This window comes from Zosterops lateralis (assembly GCF_965231275.1).
Source record: "Zosterops lateralis genome assembly, chromosome: 6".
In the NCBI taxonomy this organism is placed as follows: Eukaryota; Metazoa; Chordata; class Aves; order Passeriformes; family Zosteropidae; genus Zosterops; species Zosterops lateralis.
In genome coordinates, this window is record NC_139761.1 from 2,521,846 (window position 1) to 2,536,463 (window position 14,618).

Genomic DNA, 14,618 nt, shown 5'->3' on the forward strand with positions numbered 1-14,618 from the left:
TTCCCAGTTCCCAATCTCCCATCCATCCCTGCCCTCTGGCAGTGGGAAGCCATTCCCTGTGTCCTGTCCCTCCATCCCTTGTCCCCAGTCCCTCTCCAGCTCTCCTGGAGCCCCTTTAGGCCCTGCCAGGGGCTCTGAGCTCTCCCTGGAGTTTTCTTTTCTCCAGGGGAACATTCCCAGCTCTCCCAGCCTGGCTCCAGAGGGGCTCCAGCTCTTGGAGCATCTCCATGGCCTCTCTGGACTCCCTCCAGCAGCTCCACATCCTTGGAGGCGGCATTTCCATGGATCGGGCGGGTAGCGCTGGGGGGATGGAGGGAGGAAAAGGAGCGGGGCTGGTGCCAGTGGTCCTGGTTATCCCGGTTATCCCGGTTATCCCGATTGTCCCGGCTGGTCCCGGTTGTCCCGGCTGGTCCCGGTCGCTGCCGCCGCCTGCCGCCCGGCCCGGGACACGCAGCGCTCAGCGATGGGACACCCGCACCCGGGACAGTCCCCCAGCCCCAGGGGGATCCCCGCTGTGCCCCGCACCCCTCCCGGTGTCCCTGCTCAGGGATAAATCCCCCAACACCCCGCGGGGCCACAGGCGGGACCCACCGGAGATGATCAGAGCTGCTCCCACCCAGCCCGGACAGGTCTTTTCCTTTTCCCTTTCCTCTTTCCTTTCCTTTCCTTTCCTCTTTCCTTTCCTTTCCTTTCCTTTCCTTTCCTTTCCTTTCCTTTCCTTTCCTTTCCTTTCCTTTCCTTTCCTTTCCTTTCCTTTCCTTTCCTTTCCTTTCCTTTCCTTTCCTTTCCTTTCCTTTCCTTTCCTTTCCTTTCCTTTCCTTTCCTTTCCTTTCCTTTCCTTTCCTTTCCTTTCCTTTCCTTTCCTTTCCTTTCCTTTCCTTTCCTTTCCTTTCCTTTCCTTTCCTTTCCTTTCCTTTCCTTCCCTTCCCTTCCCTTCCCTTCCCTTCCCTTCCCTTCCCTTCCCTTCCCTTCCCTTCCCTCCCTTTTCCCTTTTCCCTTTTCCCTTTTCCCTTTTCCCTTTTCCCTTTTCCCTTTTCCCTTTTCCCTTTTCCCTTTTCCCTTTTCCCTTTTCCCTTCTCCTTCCTTTTCCCTTCTCCTTCCTTTTCCCTTTCCCTCCCCTTTCCCTTTTCTTTCCCTTTCCCTTCCCTTCCCTTGTTCCAGGTCTCCCCTCTGTCCCTCCCTGCCCGGATCCCTCCCCTTGACTCGCCCCCGGTTATTCTGGAAACTCCACCGAGCCCAAAAAACCCCACTTTCCTCTCTCTTTCCGATCATCCCACGGCTGGGACAAACCCTGGCGTGGGCTGGGCTTGTGCAACAGGGGCAGCGTTGCTCCATCATCGCCCCTTTCCTGCCCAAAATCTGCTTTTTCCCCTCGTTTTCCTCCTCCTGGCGGGATGCGGTGCCTGCAGCCCCTGGAAACTCAGGAGGAGGAGGCTGCAATTCCAGAACCTCCATAGGACGAGCCAACGGCACAATTCCCAAATTCCCAGAGTTTTATTTTCCTCCGCAGATGGAAACTATCGGGATTGCAGCCGGGGTGACTCAGAGTGGGTTTTTTGTCTTCCCAAAGCGCACCAAACCTCCCCTCTGCTGGTGACACTCACACTCAGCACGGAGAGAAGCCCTTTTATCAATTTAAATTCAGCCCTTTTATCAGTTTAAATTCAGCCCTTTTATCAATTTAAATTCAGTCCTTTTATCAATTTAAATTCAGCCCTTTTATCAGTTTAAATTCAGCCCTTTTATCAATTTAAATTCAGTCCTTTTATCAATTTAAATTCAGCCCTTTTATCAGTTTAAATTTAGCTCTTTTATCAGTTTAAATTCAGCCCTTTTATCAATTTAAATTCAGCTCTTTTATCAGTTTAAATTCAGCCTTTTTATCAATTTAAATTCAGCCCCTTTATCAGTTAAAATTGGCGGTTTAGGGCGTGTTTAAGATGTTCGGTGCATCTTCCCAGCAAACAAACCACAAAAAAACCCTCCCACTGTTCTAAAGGGGGGAAATCCCCAACGTGGAGGGTTCCCCATCCTTGTGCCTCCCCAAAATCATTTCAGTAACTGGAGCATTGTCTGCCCACTCCAGGGAGCTGTGAATCCCCAAATTCCCCCACGTGGGATGAGGGAAAAGCTGAAATCCTCTTTAATCTGGGGAAAACAGAGCCGGGGAAGACCCGGAAACAACTCGGGGAGGAGAAGGCAAAGCTCTGCTCCAGGAACAGGGATTTTAGGAAAGGGAAACAAGTCTGGGATGGGTCTGTATCGTCGTTTGAAAGCAAAACGAGTGAGAGGCCCCAAGTTAGAAATATAATTTAATAAGAAAAAAGGTAAAAAGGTAAAAATAAAATAAAATCAATGCAATAACACAAAGGAGCACTGCCAGAGTCAGAACACACCCTGAGCAGGGTGGGGGGAGCAGTCCAGGTGAGGGGCTCTTCCTGAAGCAGTGATCCCACAGAAAGGTCTGGGAGCTCTGCTCCTCTGGGAATCCAGTGGCTCAGGGCTGCTTGTCCTGTCCCAAATCCCAGATTCTCTCCAGGTGGGAATGCTTGGCTCCTCCCCCTGGGCATTGGGAGCATCTCCCAATGGGATGAGGAGTCGTGCAGTGGCTCCTTGATGGCCCATTAAACATAGATAGTCATGAAGTGGGTCCTTGGTGGCCCATTAAATTGAGATAGTCCTACAGTGGGTCCTTGATGGCCCATTAACCAGAGATAACTCCTGGAGGGAGTTCTCTGTGAGTCCTGGGCAAGGCATTGATGGGCCATGAGCAGAAGAGCCCAACACTAGAACACTGCCCCACTTGGTTTCAACAGCTCATGAAGATGGTGATGGAATAAATACTTTGTGAACATCCCACGCTACAGCCCAGGACAGTCTGGAAGCACCAGGCAGAGGAGATCCAGCTCTCCAGGCAAGGAAGAGGCTTCTCCCTGCAGGATTCTCCCAACCCGGTGTGTTCCACACGGGAATATCCAGCAGGAGCTGCCAAAGCCTCAATTCCCTCCAAAACCCTCCTGGAGTTATGAGTTCTGGATTGGGGTATTCACACAGCAGGACAGATAATGCCAAAGGGAGAAAATCCCAATCCTGACAAAGAGCAGGAGGGAGGACACGGCTCCTCGGGGCAGCAGCGGCTCTTTGGGAAAAGCCAGGCTTGGAAAAAAAAACCCAAAAACTTGGCAGAGCAGTAGAGCAGGGGCTCCTCACCAAAATCTGACGAGGAGAAGCCATAGGGAGTCAACAAAAAACCAAACCAAACCAACAAACAAAAACCCAAAACAAACAAAAAACCACACAAAACAAAACAAAACAAAAACAAACAAACAAAAAACAAACAAACAAACAAAAAACCCAAAACCAAACCAAAACAAAAAAACCAAAAAGCCCCAACCCCTCCCCAAAAAAACCCCAAAAAACCCCAAAAAACCCCCACCCCAAAACAAAAACAAAACCAAAAACAAATAAAAAACAACCAACCAACCAAAACTCCAAAACCCCCCCAAAAAACAAAACAAAACCCAAAAAACCCAAACAACCCCCCCAAACAAACAAAACAAAAAAAAACAAAAAAAAAAACAAAAAAAAAAAAAAAAAAAAAAAAAAAAAAAACAAAAAAAAAAAAAAAACAAAAAAAAAAAAAACCCAAATCTAAAATTCCTTGTGGATGCTTCAAATTTTTCCAGTTCCTCGTTTGTCTTTGGGTTTTGCGGCTGCTTTTTCTTCCTCTTTGGGTTGTTTTTATTCCGTTTTTTTTTGGGGTTTTCCCCTCCCTCCTCCTCCCCACCAGGAATGTGACCAGCCAGAAGAGGGTCACGTCTGACCAAAGGGAGAAAATTCGTCATCCCCTGGTGATGAGAGACTTTCTCCAAATCTTTTTCCCCTCCCTTTAATAACTGCAATTTATGCAAATGAACCCCAAGAAGAGATAAATGAGGATTTGATGCGGCCTGGCTGCCCACGCCAGGACAGCAGGATGGGCTCTGGGGTTGGCCATCTCTAGTGGTGTGTTTTTGGGTTTTATCAGTTTTATGTGTGTATTTGTTCCTTGTTTTATATTATTTTTTATAAGTTGTAATGGTTTGCCCCATGTCACCCATGTTCCACCCTTTTTGGTTTTACCCCAACCCCAGTTATGTGTCCATCATAAGCCATACAGCCCCTGGGTCTTGTCTGTCATTTTGGGGTCTTTCCCAAAAATCTGGAAAGTTCCAGTGAGGACCCCAAGTGATGGGACAAGACTTCAGCTGTCTCCCCACCCCAGTTATTGATTTGTTACAATGTGTGTCATTTACCTGCAGAGCCAGACCCCCTTGGGCCCTGATTTGTCCCCAATTAAACCCATCCCTGAGTTCCTACCCCCAATAAAAGGTGTTACTTTGGGGGGCTTCCTGCTTTTTCCCGTGGCTTTTTTTCCCTGAGGGATGTCTGCTTAGGCAGATATGAAGCACTGATTTAGAAGAATTAAAGACTTTAGTTAAAATAAATATCGCTGAGTTAAGGGAGCTAAACTTCCCTTTTGTTAACAGAAACCAGACTGAAGGAACTGATAAATCATTGAAAGAACTGATAAATCATGGAAGCTGAAAAACTAGGCTTTTGCATCCTGAATAATCAATAGACTCCATGAATACAATACAATCATAAATCTGTCACTAACACTAAAGGTTAAAAAGTCAAGGGAGGAAGACCCATCTTACTTCATCATTTTGGGACTCCACTTTATAAAAAAGACCACCGACCCATTTCAAAGAACAAACCACACATGCTTAATGTCTTTTTGGGCTAATTACCATACAAAGCAGGGAATGGAATGTATCAGTTATGAATATGCATTTGTGTTTTGGGTATTCAATACTCCTGTACATAAAAGACCCTGTGATGATCTGTGGATTGAGGTGTGTATTTGGGAGCAATCCCCACACTCTGCCCAGTGTCATAATAAACATACATTTTCTAACTTTAAACTGTTAGAGAGTCTTTGTCCGTCATAGTTGGATATTGGTATTAGATCAATATCCATAGTTTTTTAATAAATCAGATACCCTGAACTGAGATTATCCCCACTGGGGGATGAATACAGCCAGCAGTTAACCCTGAGCAGCCTCCCTCTTTTTTTCCTGCTGTTGTTGCTTCCCTCCTTTGGGCAAACAAGAATCCAAGGGATGGGTGAAATTCATCCTGCTACCAAACCCTTCACTGTCCAGGTGTCAGGGCTGGCTGAGACAGAGACAAGACACCTCTTCAGCCATCCTCAGCCTCACATCCTCCAGCAGCAGGGGAAGGAATCCGGGCCAGGTGAAACCATCCCACCTGCTCTGACACCCCCCAGCCACAACTGCTCCCTGTGCCTGTTCTGGAGCATCAGATGGTTCCCTGTTGGGAGAGATGGGACAGGAAGGATTTATGGATATGATTGTATGGTAAGAAATGCAGATGTAAAACCTGTGAGTGAAATAGGAATGAAAGCCAGTTTTGAGATGTGAGCATGACAGGCAGGAAAACGGTGATTAGCTGGAGATGGGTTAAAAGACAGGAAAACAAAAGACTCAGGAATGTCGCCTTTCCACCCTGCAAAGGCATCAGGGGACAAGTGCATAAGAAAAGGAGTCTTTAGAGTTTAGAAAATGACATGGTAATGTAGTAGTTCTTATAGGCTGTATGCAAAGTCTGTAGGTTTTGTATCTTGCACGGGTTGGTCACTGTAAATTAGAATATTCAACACAAAAAGAGATAGAATGGATTGGAACAAGGTGATGGCTCTTTACTCTCTTGTTCTGCCCCTCTGCTCTCTTGCCTCTCCCCTTTCCCCCCCTACTCTCCTCTTCGCTTGCTCCCTCTTGTTTCTCCCCTCTCTCTCTCTCTTGCTCCTGCTTTCTCTCCACGTTTTTCCCCTGCTCTTTCTACCCCTACTCTCTCTTCTATCTCTCTCTCTCTCCCCATTCTCTCTTCAGGGCTTTGCTCCAGCCCAGGCTGGTGGCTGAAGGCAAAGCCCTCTTTACCCACCACCCTTGTAATCATAAAGCCACTTATTTCTAGAATATCTCAGCTCTGCAAAATTCCTTGTCCCACCATCCACGGAAAACACTACAGTCCCCAAAAGTCCCTTCTCCTCCCCAGGCTTTCCCCATCGAGCAGTGCAAGCTCAGGAGGAGCAGCAGCATCCCCTGGTCACTCGGGGTTTGAGTCACTGGTGCAAGCGGGGCCAGCACCCACCTCCAGAAAGGGGCTGGCTTTTGTCACAATTCTTCCTCGTCCTCCTGCCAAGAGTTGATTTGGCACCGAACTCGGCCTGCTGGTGGCTCTGAAGGGACTTTCCAGCAGCCCAGAACTTGAATCTCTTCCTCATCAGAGCAGATGTGAGAGTGTGTGGGGTCAGGGCTCAGCCACAGCTGATTGTCACAGAATCCCAGAATGGTTTGTGTTGGAAGAAATCTCAAAGCCCATCTCATTCCCACCTCTTTCCACCTCCAAGCCCTGTCCAGCCTGGCCTTGGACACTTCCAGGGGCAGCCACAGCTTCTCTGGGCACTCTTTGCCTCCCTGGAATCTGCAGCATCACAGCAGAGCTGACACCAATCGCTCCAGGGCTCAGGACAGGCATTGTCCAAACGGTAAATCAGCTCTCCAGAGGTGCTGGACTCTCCTTCCCAATCTTCACCCTGGGGATAAACCTGGGGGATCCCAGCACATTTTCCTTCCCCTATTCCCTGGTGTTGTAATTCCCACAAGGAGCTGACAGCAGTGGGTGGGATCAGAGCGCAGGGACAGCTAAGGGAGGCACTGGGGGGTTCTAAGGAAGGCACTGGGGGTTTTGCAGGAGGATATCACCCGGATCTCTCCCCAGGGCAGGCTGAATTTCCCCTCCCCGGGGGCCCCAGGCAGGAAACAGCCTCTGGCTTCACTCTCAGCCCTAATGAGGGCAGCACTTCAACACCAACCGTGGGTGAGAGCCGAGCTGCTGAGTTTCATCTTGATCTCTTCCAGACCAGGGACTTTCACTGCCACAAACAGTCCCTGCCCTCACTGCTGGAGGAATCACCAGCTGAAAAAAAAAAACAACTCCATCCCATCTCTAAATCCTGCCTTGCTTGGATCCGACCCCTTAAATCTCCTTTCCCACCCCTGCTGTCATCTCGATAACTTCCCTGTGCTTCTTGTACACTCATCCAGAGCAGAGAAAAGTGGTTTGAAAGCAGACGGGGACGGTTTGGTGCTTATTCATCATCACACGCATCCTGCAATCCGCTCTCTGTGTGTGTGTGTGTGTTTTGCAGCCGCGTCGCTGCGGTCGGAACTGCCTTTCCTGGAAGAAGCTCTGGGGGCTTTGCTGGTGGGACAGAACAGCATTGCCAGGGGCTGGGGGGGTTTTCACACCTGTGGGATGGGCTGTAGGTGGATGTGGCAGCTGCTGAGGTTGAATAATATCATAGAATTCCAGAATTGTTTGGGTTGGATGAGACCTGAAATATCATCCTGTTCCATACCTCGGGCAGGGGATGCTTTGCACGGCATCAGGTTGGGCTCTGTCTCATGACAGAGCCAGGGAATCAGCCCCAGGAGCCCTCCCTGTCACCCCTCCAGGGGCTCAGCCCCAGGACCCTTCCCTGTCACCGCTCCAGGGGCTCAGCCCCAGGACCCTGCCCTGTCACCCCTTCAAGGGCTCAGCCCCAGGATCCTTCCCTGTCACCCCTCCAGGGGCTCAGCCCCAGGACCCTGCCCTGTCACCCCTTCAAGGGCTCAGCCCCAGGACCCTTCCCTGTCACCCCTCCAGGGGCTCAGCCCCAGGACCCTGCCCTGTCACCCCTCCAGGGAATCAGCCCCAGCCCCCTGCCCTGTCACCCCTCCAGGGGCTCAGCCCCAGGACCCTGCCCTGTCACCGCTCCAGGGAATCAGCCCCAGGACCCCTCCCTGTCACCCCTCCAAGGGCTCAGCCCCAGGATCCTGCCCTGTCACCCCTCCAGGGGCTCAGCCCCAGGACCCTTCCCTGTCACCGCTCCAGGGAATCAGCCCCAGGACCCTTCCCTGTCACCCCTCCAGGGGCTCAGCCCCAGGACCCTTCCCTGTCACCCCGAGGGCTCAGTCCCTGTAACTCCCCCTTGGATCCAACTCTGGTACCCACAACCCCCCCAGAGCTCAGCCTTGTTCCCTTTCCAGCATTCCCCACCCCCGGGGGGCTCAGCTCACCCCAGAGCCCCTCACCCCCATCCCGGCACTCACCCCCGGCCCTTCCCCTCCCTGTTCCCGGGATTCCCGGTTCTCCCGGAGGAGCAGCACAAACCCCCCAGGCGGGGCGGGCCGGGCGGCAGAAGGGGCTGTCCCAGGGCTGTGCCCGCTTGTGCTGCACCTCCTGCTCCTCCTCCTCCTCCTCCTCCTCTTCCCTCCTCCCTCTCTCCGCGGCGGGGGCCGCCTGCCCTGCCGGGACAGTCTCCTCCGGCAGCTGCGGCCGGTGCGGTGCGAGCCGTCCATCCCATCGCATCCCGGACATCCATTCATCCATTCATCCCATCGTATCCTGGTCCAGGACATCCATCCATCCATCGTATCTCGGTCTGGGACATCCATCCATCCCATCGCATCCCGGGACACCCATCCATCCATCCATCCATCCATCCATCCATCCATCCATCCATCCATCCATCTCATCTCGGTGTAGGACATCCATCCATTCCGTCCATCCCATCGCATCTGGGTGCAGGACATCCATCCACCCATCCGTCCATCCGTCTCATCGCATCCTGGTCCAGGACATCCATCCATCCCATCGCGTCCCGGGACATCCATCCATCCATCCATCCATCCATCCATCCATCCATCCATCCATCCATCCATCCCATCCCATCCCATCCCATCCCATCCCATCCCATCCCGGCGCTCTGGAGGACATTTCTCTCACCCGGGTTCATCTCGGTTCATCCCTGGGCGGAGCGGGCGGTCCCTCTGAGCCCATCCCGATGGAGAGCGAGGGTTACCGCTGCCGCAGCAGCCGCTACATCGAGAGCGGCCAGTCCGCCGTGCCCAGCTCGGTGCTGTTCGCCGCCGGCCTTTTGGGGAACGTGTTGGCTCTGCTGCTGCTGGGGCAGCACCGGCGGCGCTCCCGCTCTCCCGGGGGCCGCCCCCCGAGGGTGTCGGCGTTTTACGTGCTGGTCAGCGGGCTGGCGGTCACCGACCTGCTGGGGAAGTGCCTGCTGAGCCCCATCGTGCTGGCCGCCTACGCCTACAACCGCAGCCTCAGCGAGCTGGGGCCGGGCGGGCGCGGCGAGGACCAGCCGGGGATGCTGTGCCAGCTCTTCGCTTTCCTCATGGCTTTCTTCGGGTTAGCTCCCACCCTGCTGCTGCTGGCCATGGCTCTGGAGTGCTGGCTGTCCCTGGGTCACCCCTATTTCTACCGGCGGCACTTGACCCGCCGCCTGGGAGCGGCGCTGGGGCCGGCGGCCGCGGGGCTGTGCGCGCTCTTCTGCGCGCTGCCTCTGCTGGGCTTTGGGGCTCCCATGCAGTATTGCCCGGGCACCTGGTGCTTTATCCGCATGGCCGGAGGGGGTCCGAGCCAGCTGGGCTTCCCCGTGCTCTACGCCAGCCTGATGGGTTTGCTGGTGCTGGCCATCGTGGGCTGTAACGTGAGCAGCATGAGGCACCTGTACGGCATGGCCCGCAGGCAGCCCCGCCGGGGAACGGCCCCCGCCGCCGCCCCGCGCATGGAGGAGCTCGATCACCTCGTCCTGCTGGGGCTCATGACCGTCCTGTTCACCGTCTGCTCCCTGCCGCTCATCGTGAGTAATCCTGCTGGGCTGGCCCCCCGGGAAAATCCTTCTGGGGGGGTGGGGGGGTGTTGTGGTCCCCAGTCAGGGGTCTGTGGTTGGGTGAAATGCCTTGGGAAAGATGCTTTGCTCAGGGAGGTTGGATTGATGATTTAACCCACTTGTCCCTTATCCTGTCCAGGGGGGTCAGGCTGTTGTTAAAGCACCCTGGAATATTCCCCCCCACCAGCCCCTGGGGGTGTAGGTGGTTGTTTTGGTCCCCTTTAGTCCCTCATGGTGAAACTCCTTGGAAAATATCGTTTCATCAGGGAGGTTGGAGTGATGATTTAACCCCTTTGGAATAGTCCCCTATCCTGTCCAGGGGGGTCAGGCCATTGTTAAAATACCCTGGAATATCCACCCCCCCACCAGCCCCTGGGAGTGTGGGTGGTTGTTTTGGTCCCCTTTAGTCCCTCACGGTGAAACTCCTTGGAAAAAATATTCTTTTCTCAACCACAAGGAAGTTGGATTGATGATTTAACCCACTTGTCCCTTATCCTGTCCAGGGGGCTCAGGCTGTTGTTAAAGTACCCTGGATTATCCCCCCCACCAGCCCCTGGGGGTGTGGGTGGTTGTTTTGGTCTCTCACAGTGAAACCCCTTGGAAAAGATCCTTTTTTCAGCCACAGGGAGGTTGGATTGATGATTTTAACCCTTTGGAATAATCCCTTATCCTGTCCAGGGGGGTCAGGCCGTTGTTAAAATACCCTGGATTATCCCCCTCACCAGCCCCTGTCCTTGGGAGTGTGGGTAGTTGTTTTGGCCCCCCTCAAATACTCATGAACCTGTGCTCCAGGGGTTGGTTGTTGTATTAATCCATTAGGAAAAATATCCTTTCTTAGCACCATCCCCTCACAGGGAGGTTGGATTGATGATTTAACCCCTTTGGAATAGTCCCTTATCCTGTCCAGGGGGGTCAGGCCGTTGTTAAAGTACCCTGGAATATCCCCTCCCCCCCACCAGCCCCTGCCCCTGGGGGGGTGGGTGGTTGTTTTGGTCCCCTTTGATCCCTCATGGTGAAACCCCTTGCAAAATATCATTTTCTCAGCCACAGGGAGGTTGGACTGATGATTTAACCCCTTTGGAATAGCCCCTTATCCTGTCCATGGGGGTCAGGCTGTTGTTAGAGCACCCTGGAATATCCCCCCCCCCCCCCACCAGCCCCTGGGGGGGTGGGTGGTTGCTTTGATCCCCTTTGGTCCCTCATAATGAAACCCCTTGGAAAAGATCCTTTTTTCAACTACAGGGAGGTTGGATTGATGATTTAACCCCCTTGGAATAGTCCCTTATCCTGTCCATGGGGGTCAGGCCGTTGTTAAAATACCCTGGAATATTCCCCCTCACCAGCCCCTGGGGGTGTGGGTGGTTGTTTTGGCCCCCCTCAAATACCCATCCCCCCGTGCCCCAGGGGCTGGTTGTTGTATTAATCCATTAGGAAAAATATCCTTTCTTAGCACCATCCTCTCACAGGGAGGTTGGACTGATGATTTGCCCTCCCTGGAATAGTCCCCCACTCTGTCCATGGGGGTCAGGCTGTTGTTAAAACACCCTGGAATATCCCCAAATCCAGCACCACTCAGTTCTGGGGGGTCAGAGCATTGATTTTGGGATAAACCCTGACACCACCTCCAGCTCCTGGGGGCCAAGACTTTGCCTCCTCCTAAATCCTCCCCCACTCTGCTCACAGGGACCAGGTCATTGCCTAAAACTCCTTGGAATAAACCCCCCATCATCACCACCCACTCCCAGGTGATCAGGAGTTGTTTTGGCCCCTTGGAATAAACTCTGGAGCCACCACCCACTCCTGGAGGTGCTGGGGGGATTCATTGCTTTACTCCCCTGTGAGCAACTCACCCCTGCCACCCTCTAGGATCCTCCCCAAGGGTCAGGTTATTACTTTAATCCCCTTGGAATAAATCCCCACTGTCTCCACTACCCCATTCTGAGAGGTTTCCCACCCTCAACACAAGCACCACATCCCCACTCCTCAATTTATTTCAATTCATTGAATGAATTAAATTTATTTTAATTAAAAATTATCCTTTAGCCCTCATGCAGTAACCCCCCAGCACTGCCAGAGGTACTGGGGGGTATCAGGTAATGACTTTGTCCCCCCTCTGAGTGTTCCCCATCCTGTCCCAAGGATCTGACTGTTGCTTTAACCCCCATGGAATAACATCCAACACCCATCCTGGGATTTAATTCATTGTTTAATCCTCCTGGAATAACCACAACAACCCCACCACCATGTCCTGGGGGTTTATTTATTGCTCAAACTTCCTTGGAATATTGGCCCCACCACTCTGTCCTCCCTGGGGAGGGTCATTCCATTGCCTGGAATACCCAATCCCAGCACCACATCCCCAGTTCATTGTTTTAACCCCCTGGAACAACCCCCCCATCATCACCACTCTGTCCCAGAGGTGTTAGAGGGGTCAGGTTATTATTTCAGTCCCATCTGAGTGTCCCCCAGCCCACCCCAGGGATCAGTTTGCTGCTTTAACTCCTTTGGAATAACACCCTCCACACACATCCCATCACCATCCCTCTGAGGCTGCCCCTGAGGGGTTTAAGGTTTGGGAGGGGGAGGTCAGTTCATTGCATCAGACCCCTCAATAACCCCCCATTCCCACCCCATCAGACCCTTCAATAACCCCCCATGTCCCAAAGCTGCTGGGTAGATCCAGCTGCCTTTGAACCCCACTGAATTACCCCCTGAAATCCTCCCCCAGGGATGGGAGACCCTCAGCAGCAGGGAACCTTTGCTCTCCCCTTTCTCCCCCATTCCTGGGCCTGGATCCTGCAGTTCCACCTTTCCATCACCCTCTGCAGGCAGAGCTGGTGCCACAGGCAGGGCCACCCCAAAATCAGGGTGGGAGGAGTGCACTGGTGACTTTGGTGACAATTTCCACATCCTCTTCCTGTCACCTCTGACACCTCTGGAACCAAACCAGCCACCAGCAGCTCTGGGCTCCTCCTGGTTTTGTGACCACGCCAGTGGTCCTCAGTCAGGATGGATCCCTGCTGAGTTATCCAATGGATGTGCAATTCCCATGGCAAGGGGGGCAGCACAAATGGGGACAGAGCAGTGTCTGCCAAGGTTGGATGATTCCTTCATCCATGAAAAAAAATCCTGGTCAGTGAGACATTTCCAGCTTGAACATCCTTGTCCTGATAGGATGAGGACACGACCATCCATGATCCAGTTGGATCCACAACCCACCCTGATGTGTGTGTGTATTATCCATGGGGACACTGAGGCGTCAAAACTTCTGCAGGAATATTTTCACCCCCCTAAATTCCTAATTTTCTCTCACTTTTTGGATTTTTTTTCCCCAGATCCGAGCGTACATGGGAGCCTTCGCCGCCGACTTCAACGAGAACGCCGACCTGAGCGCGCTGCGCTTCCTCTCCGTCAACTCCATCGTGGACCCCTGGGTCTTCATCATCTTCCGCACCTCCGTCTTCCGCGGCTTCGTGCGCCGCGTCTGCCGCCGCCTGGGCTCCCGCAGAGCCTCCCTGAAAGGCTCCAGCCCCGCCGGTGACAGCCAGTTCTGTCCCCCGGGCTGGCGCAGGACAGACCCGCCGCACCTCGGCGTCCCCTGAGTGTGGTGTTTGCTGAGGAAACCGGTGAGCTGCCGGATGAGGATGAGGATGAGGATGAGGAGCGAGCCTTCGGCCCTGCATCCCTGCCCTGGAGCATCCAGGGTGGTGGCGAGGCGGGGACAGCGTCCAGCTGGATGAGAGGGATGCTGTGAAAGGGTTTCTGTCCCCTCTCCAAAACAGGTTGTGTTTTGTCCCGGAGAGGAGCTCCCAGGGATTTGGGAATGTTCCAAGCGGTTTTGCGGAGGGTTTGGGGATAATCCCGGCTCCGGGAAGGCAGGAGGGGGTTTTTGGAGTGTGGTTCAGGGCAGTGGGGACGCACAGGGAGGAGAAGTGTGGCTGTGTCCCCGTGGAATAAAAGTGGTTCAGTGTTTTGTCTCCTTGTCCTGTGTGTGATCCCGTTCCAGGCCAAGGGGGTTTATCCAGAACTGGGTTGGGGTGGCCCCAGATTGGGTGAAGGAGTCAGAAATTTGAGCAGCAGTTGGTGGTGTGAGGAAGAGCTGGGTGCAGGTGGAATCCCTCCCTGGCACACCCTCCATCCCTGCCCACGATCTTCCCTAATCCCGGGGCAGGGCTGTGGTTTATCCGCCCTTATCTCGCTCTTCTCTGCAGAACTCTGAGTCCTGATGTTGCATTTGTGTTCCTCAGCCTCACCTGTTCCACTGTAATTATTTAAATTCGGTATTTATGACTGTCCTGAGCCTTAATGAGAGCAGTAATTGAGAGAACACAGAGCCCGGGATGCACAAGCGTGCAAGGCAGCGATTGTTTTAATGGAAGATCCATTTCCGCCCAACCACACGTATTAACTGGATTTAATTTTTGCCTCAAGTGACCATTTAGGCCAAAAAAAAAAAAAAAAATCACGATGACCAACTGTTCAGTGCCCTTGGAGGAGACAGAGAGCATTTCTCTCCTGTGTTTAGCTAAGCCTTGCAAGGTGTAGCCCTGTTCCTGCCCGTGTTCTCATGTGATGTTTACTCTTGGTGCCAAACACATTCTGGTTTTGAAGCAACAATATCTTGGAGCTTTTTGGAGGTGACCTGCTGGGGTTGGCTCTGGCTGTTTCTCTCCCAGCTGGAGGAAAGGGCAGAGCTGTGTTTTGGGGATGTTTTGGGGGCACCTGAGAGCTGCCAGCTCGGTGCCTCTCCTCGGGTTTTTTTCCGAGGAGAAAGAAGGAAATGAAAAGTTGTTGGTTCATGGATTGGTTTCATGTTACT

The 14,618-nt window shown here is 53.0% G+C and overlaps 1 protein-coding gene across 1 annotated transcript; it reads left to right on the top strand.

Annotated features, from left to right (window-relative positions):
* The first annotated feature begins 8,806 nt into the window (after positions 1–8,806).
* PTGDR (prostaglandin D2 receptor) lies at positions 8,807–13,755 on the top strand. The gene is made up of 2 exons (XM_083864036.1): positions 8,807–9,769; positions 13,135–13,755. The coding sequence occupies exons 1-2, from the start codon at positions 8,954–8,956 to the stop codon at positions 13,399–13,401; spliced, it is 1,083 nt and encodes a 360-aa protein (XP_083720162.1). The 5' UTR covers positions 8,807–8,953; the 3' UTR covers positions 13,402–13,755.
* Positions 13,756–14,618: the final 863 nt, after the last annotated feature.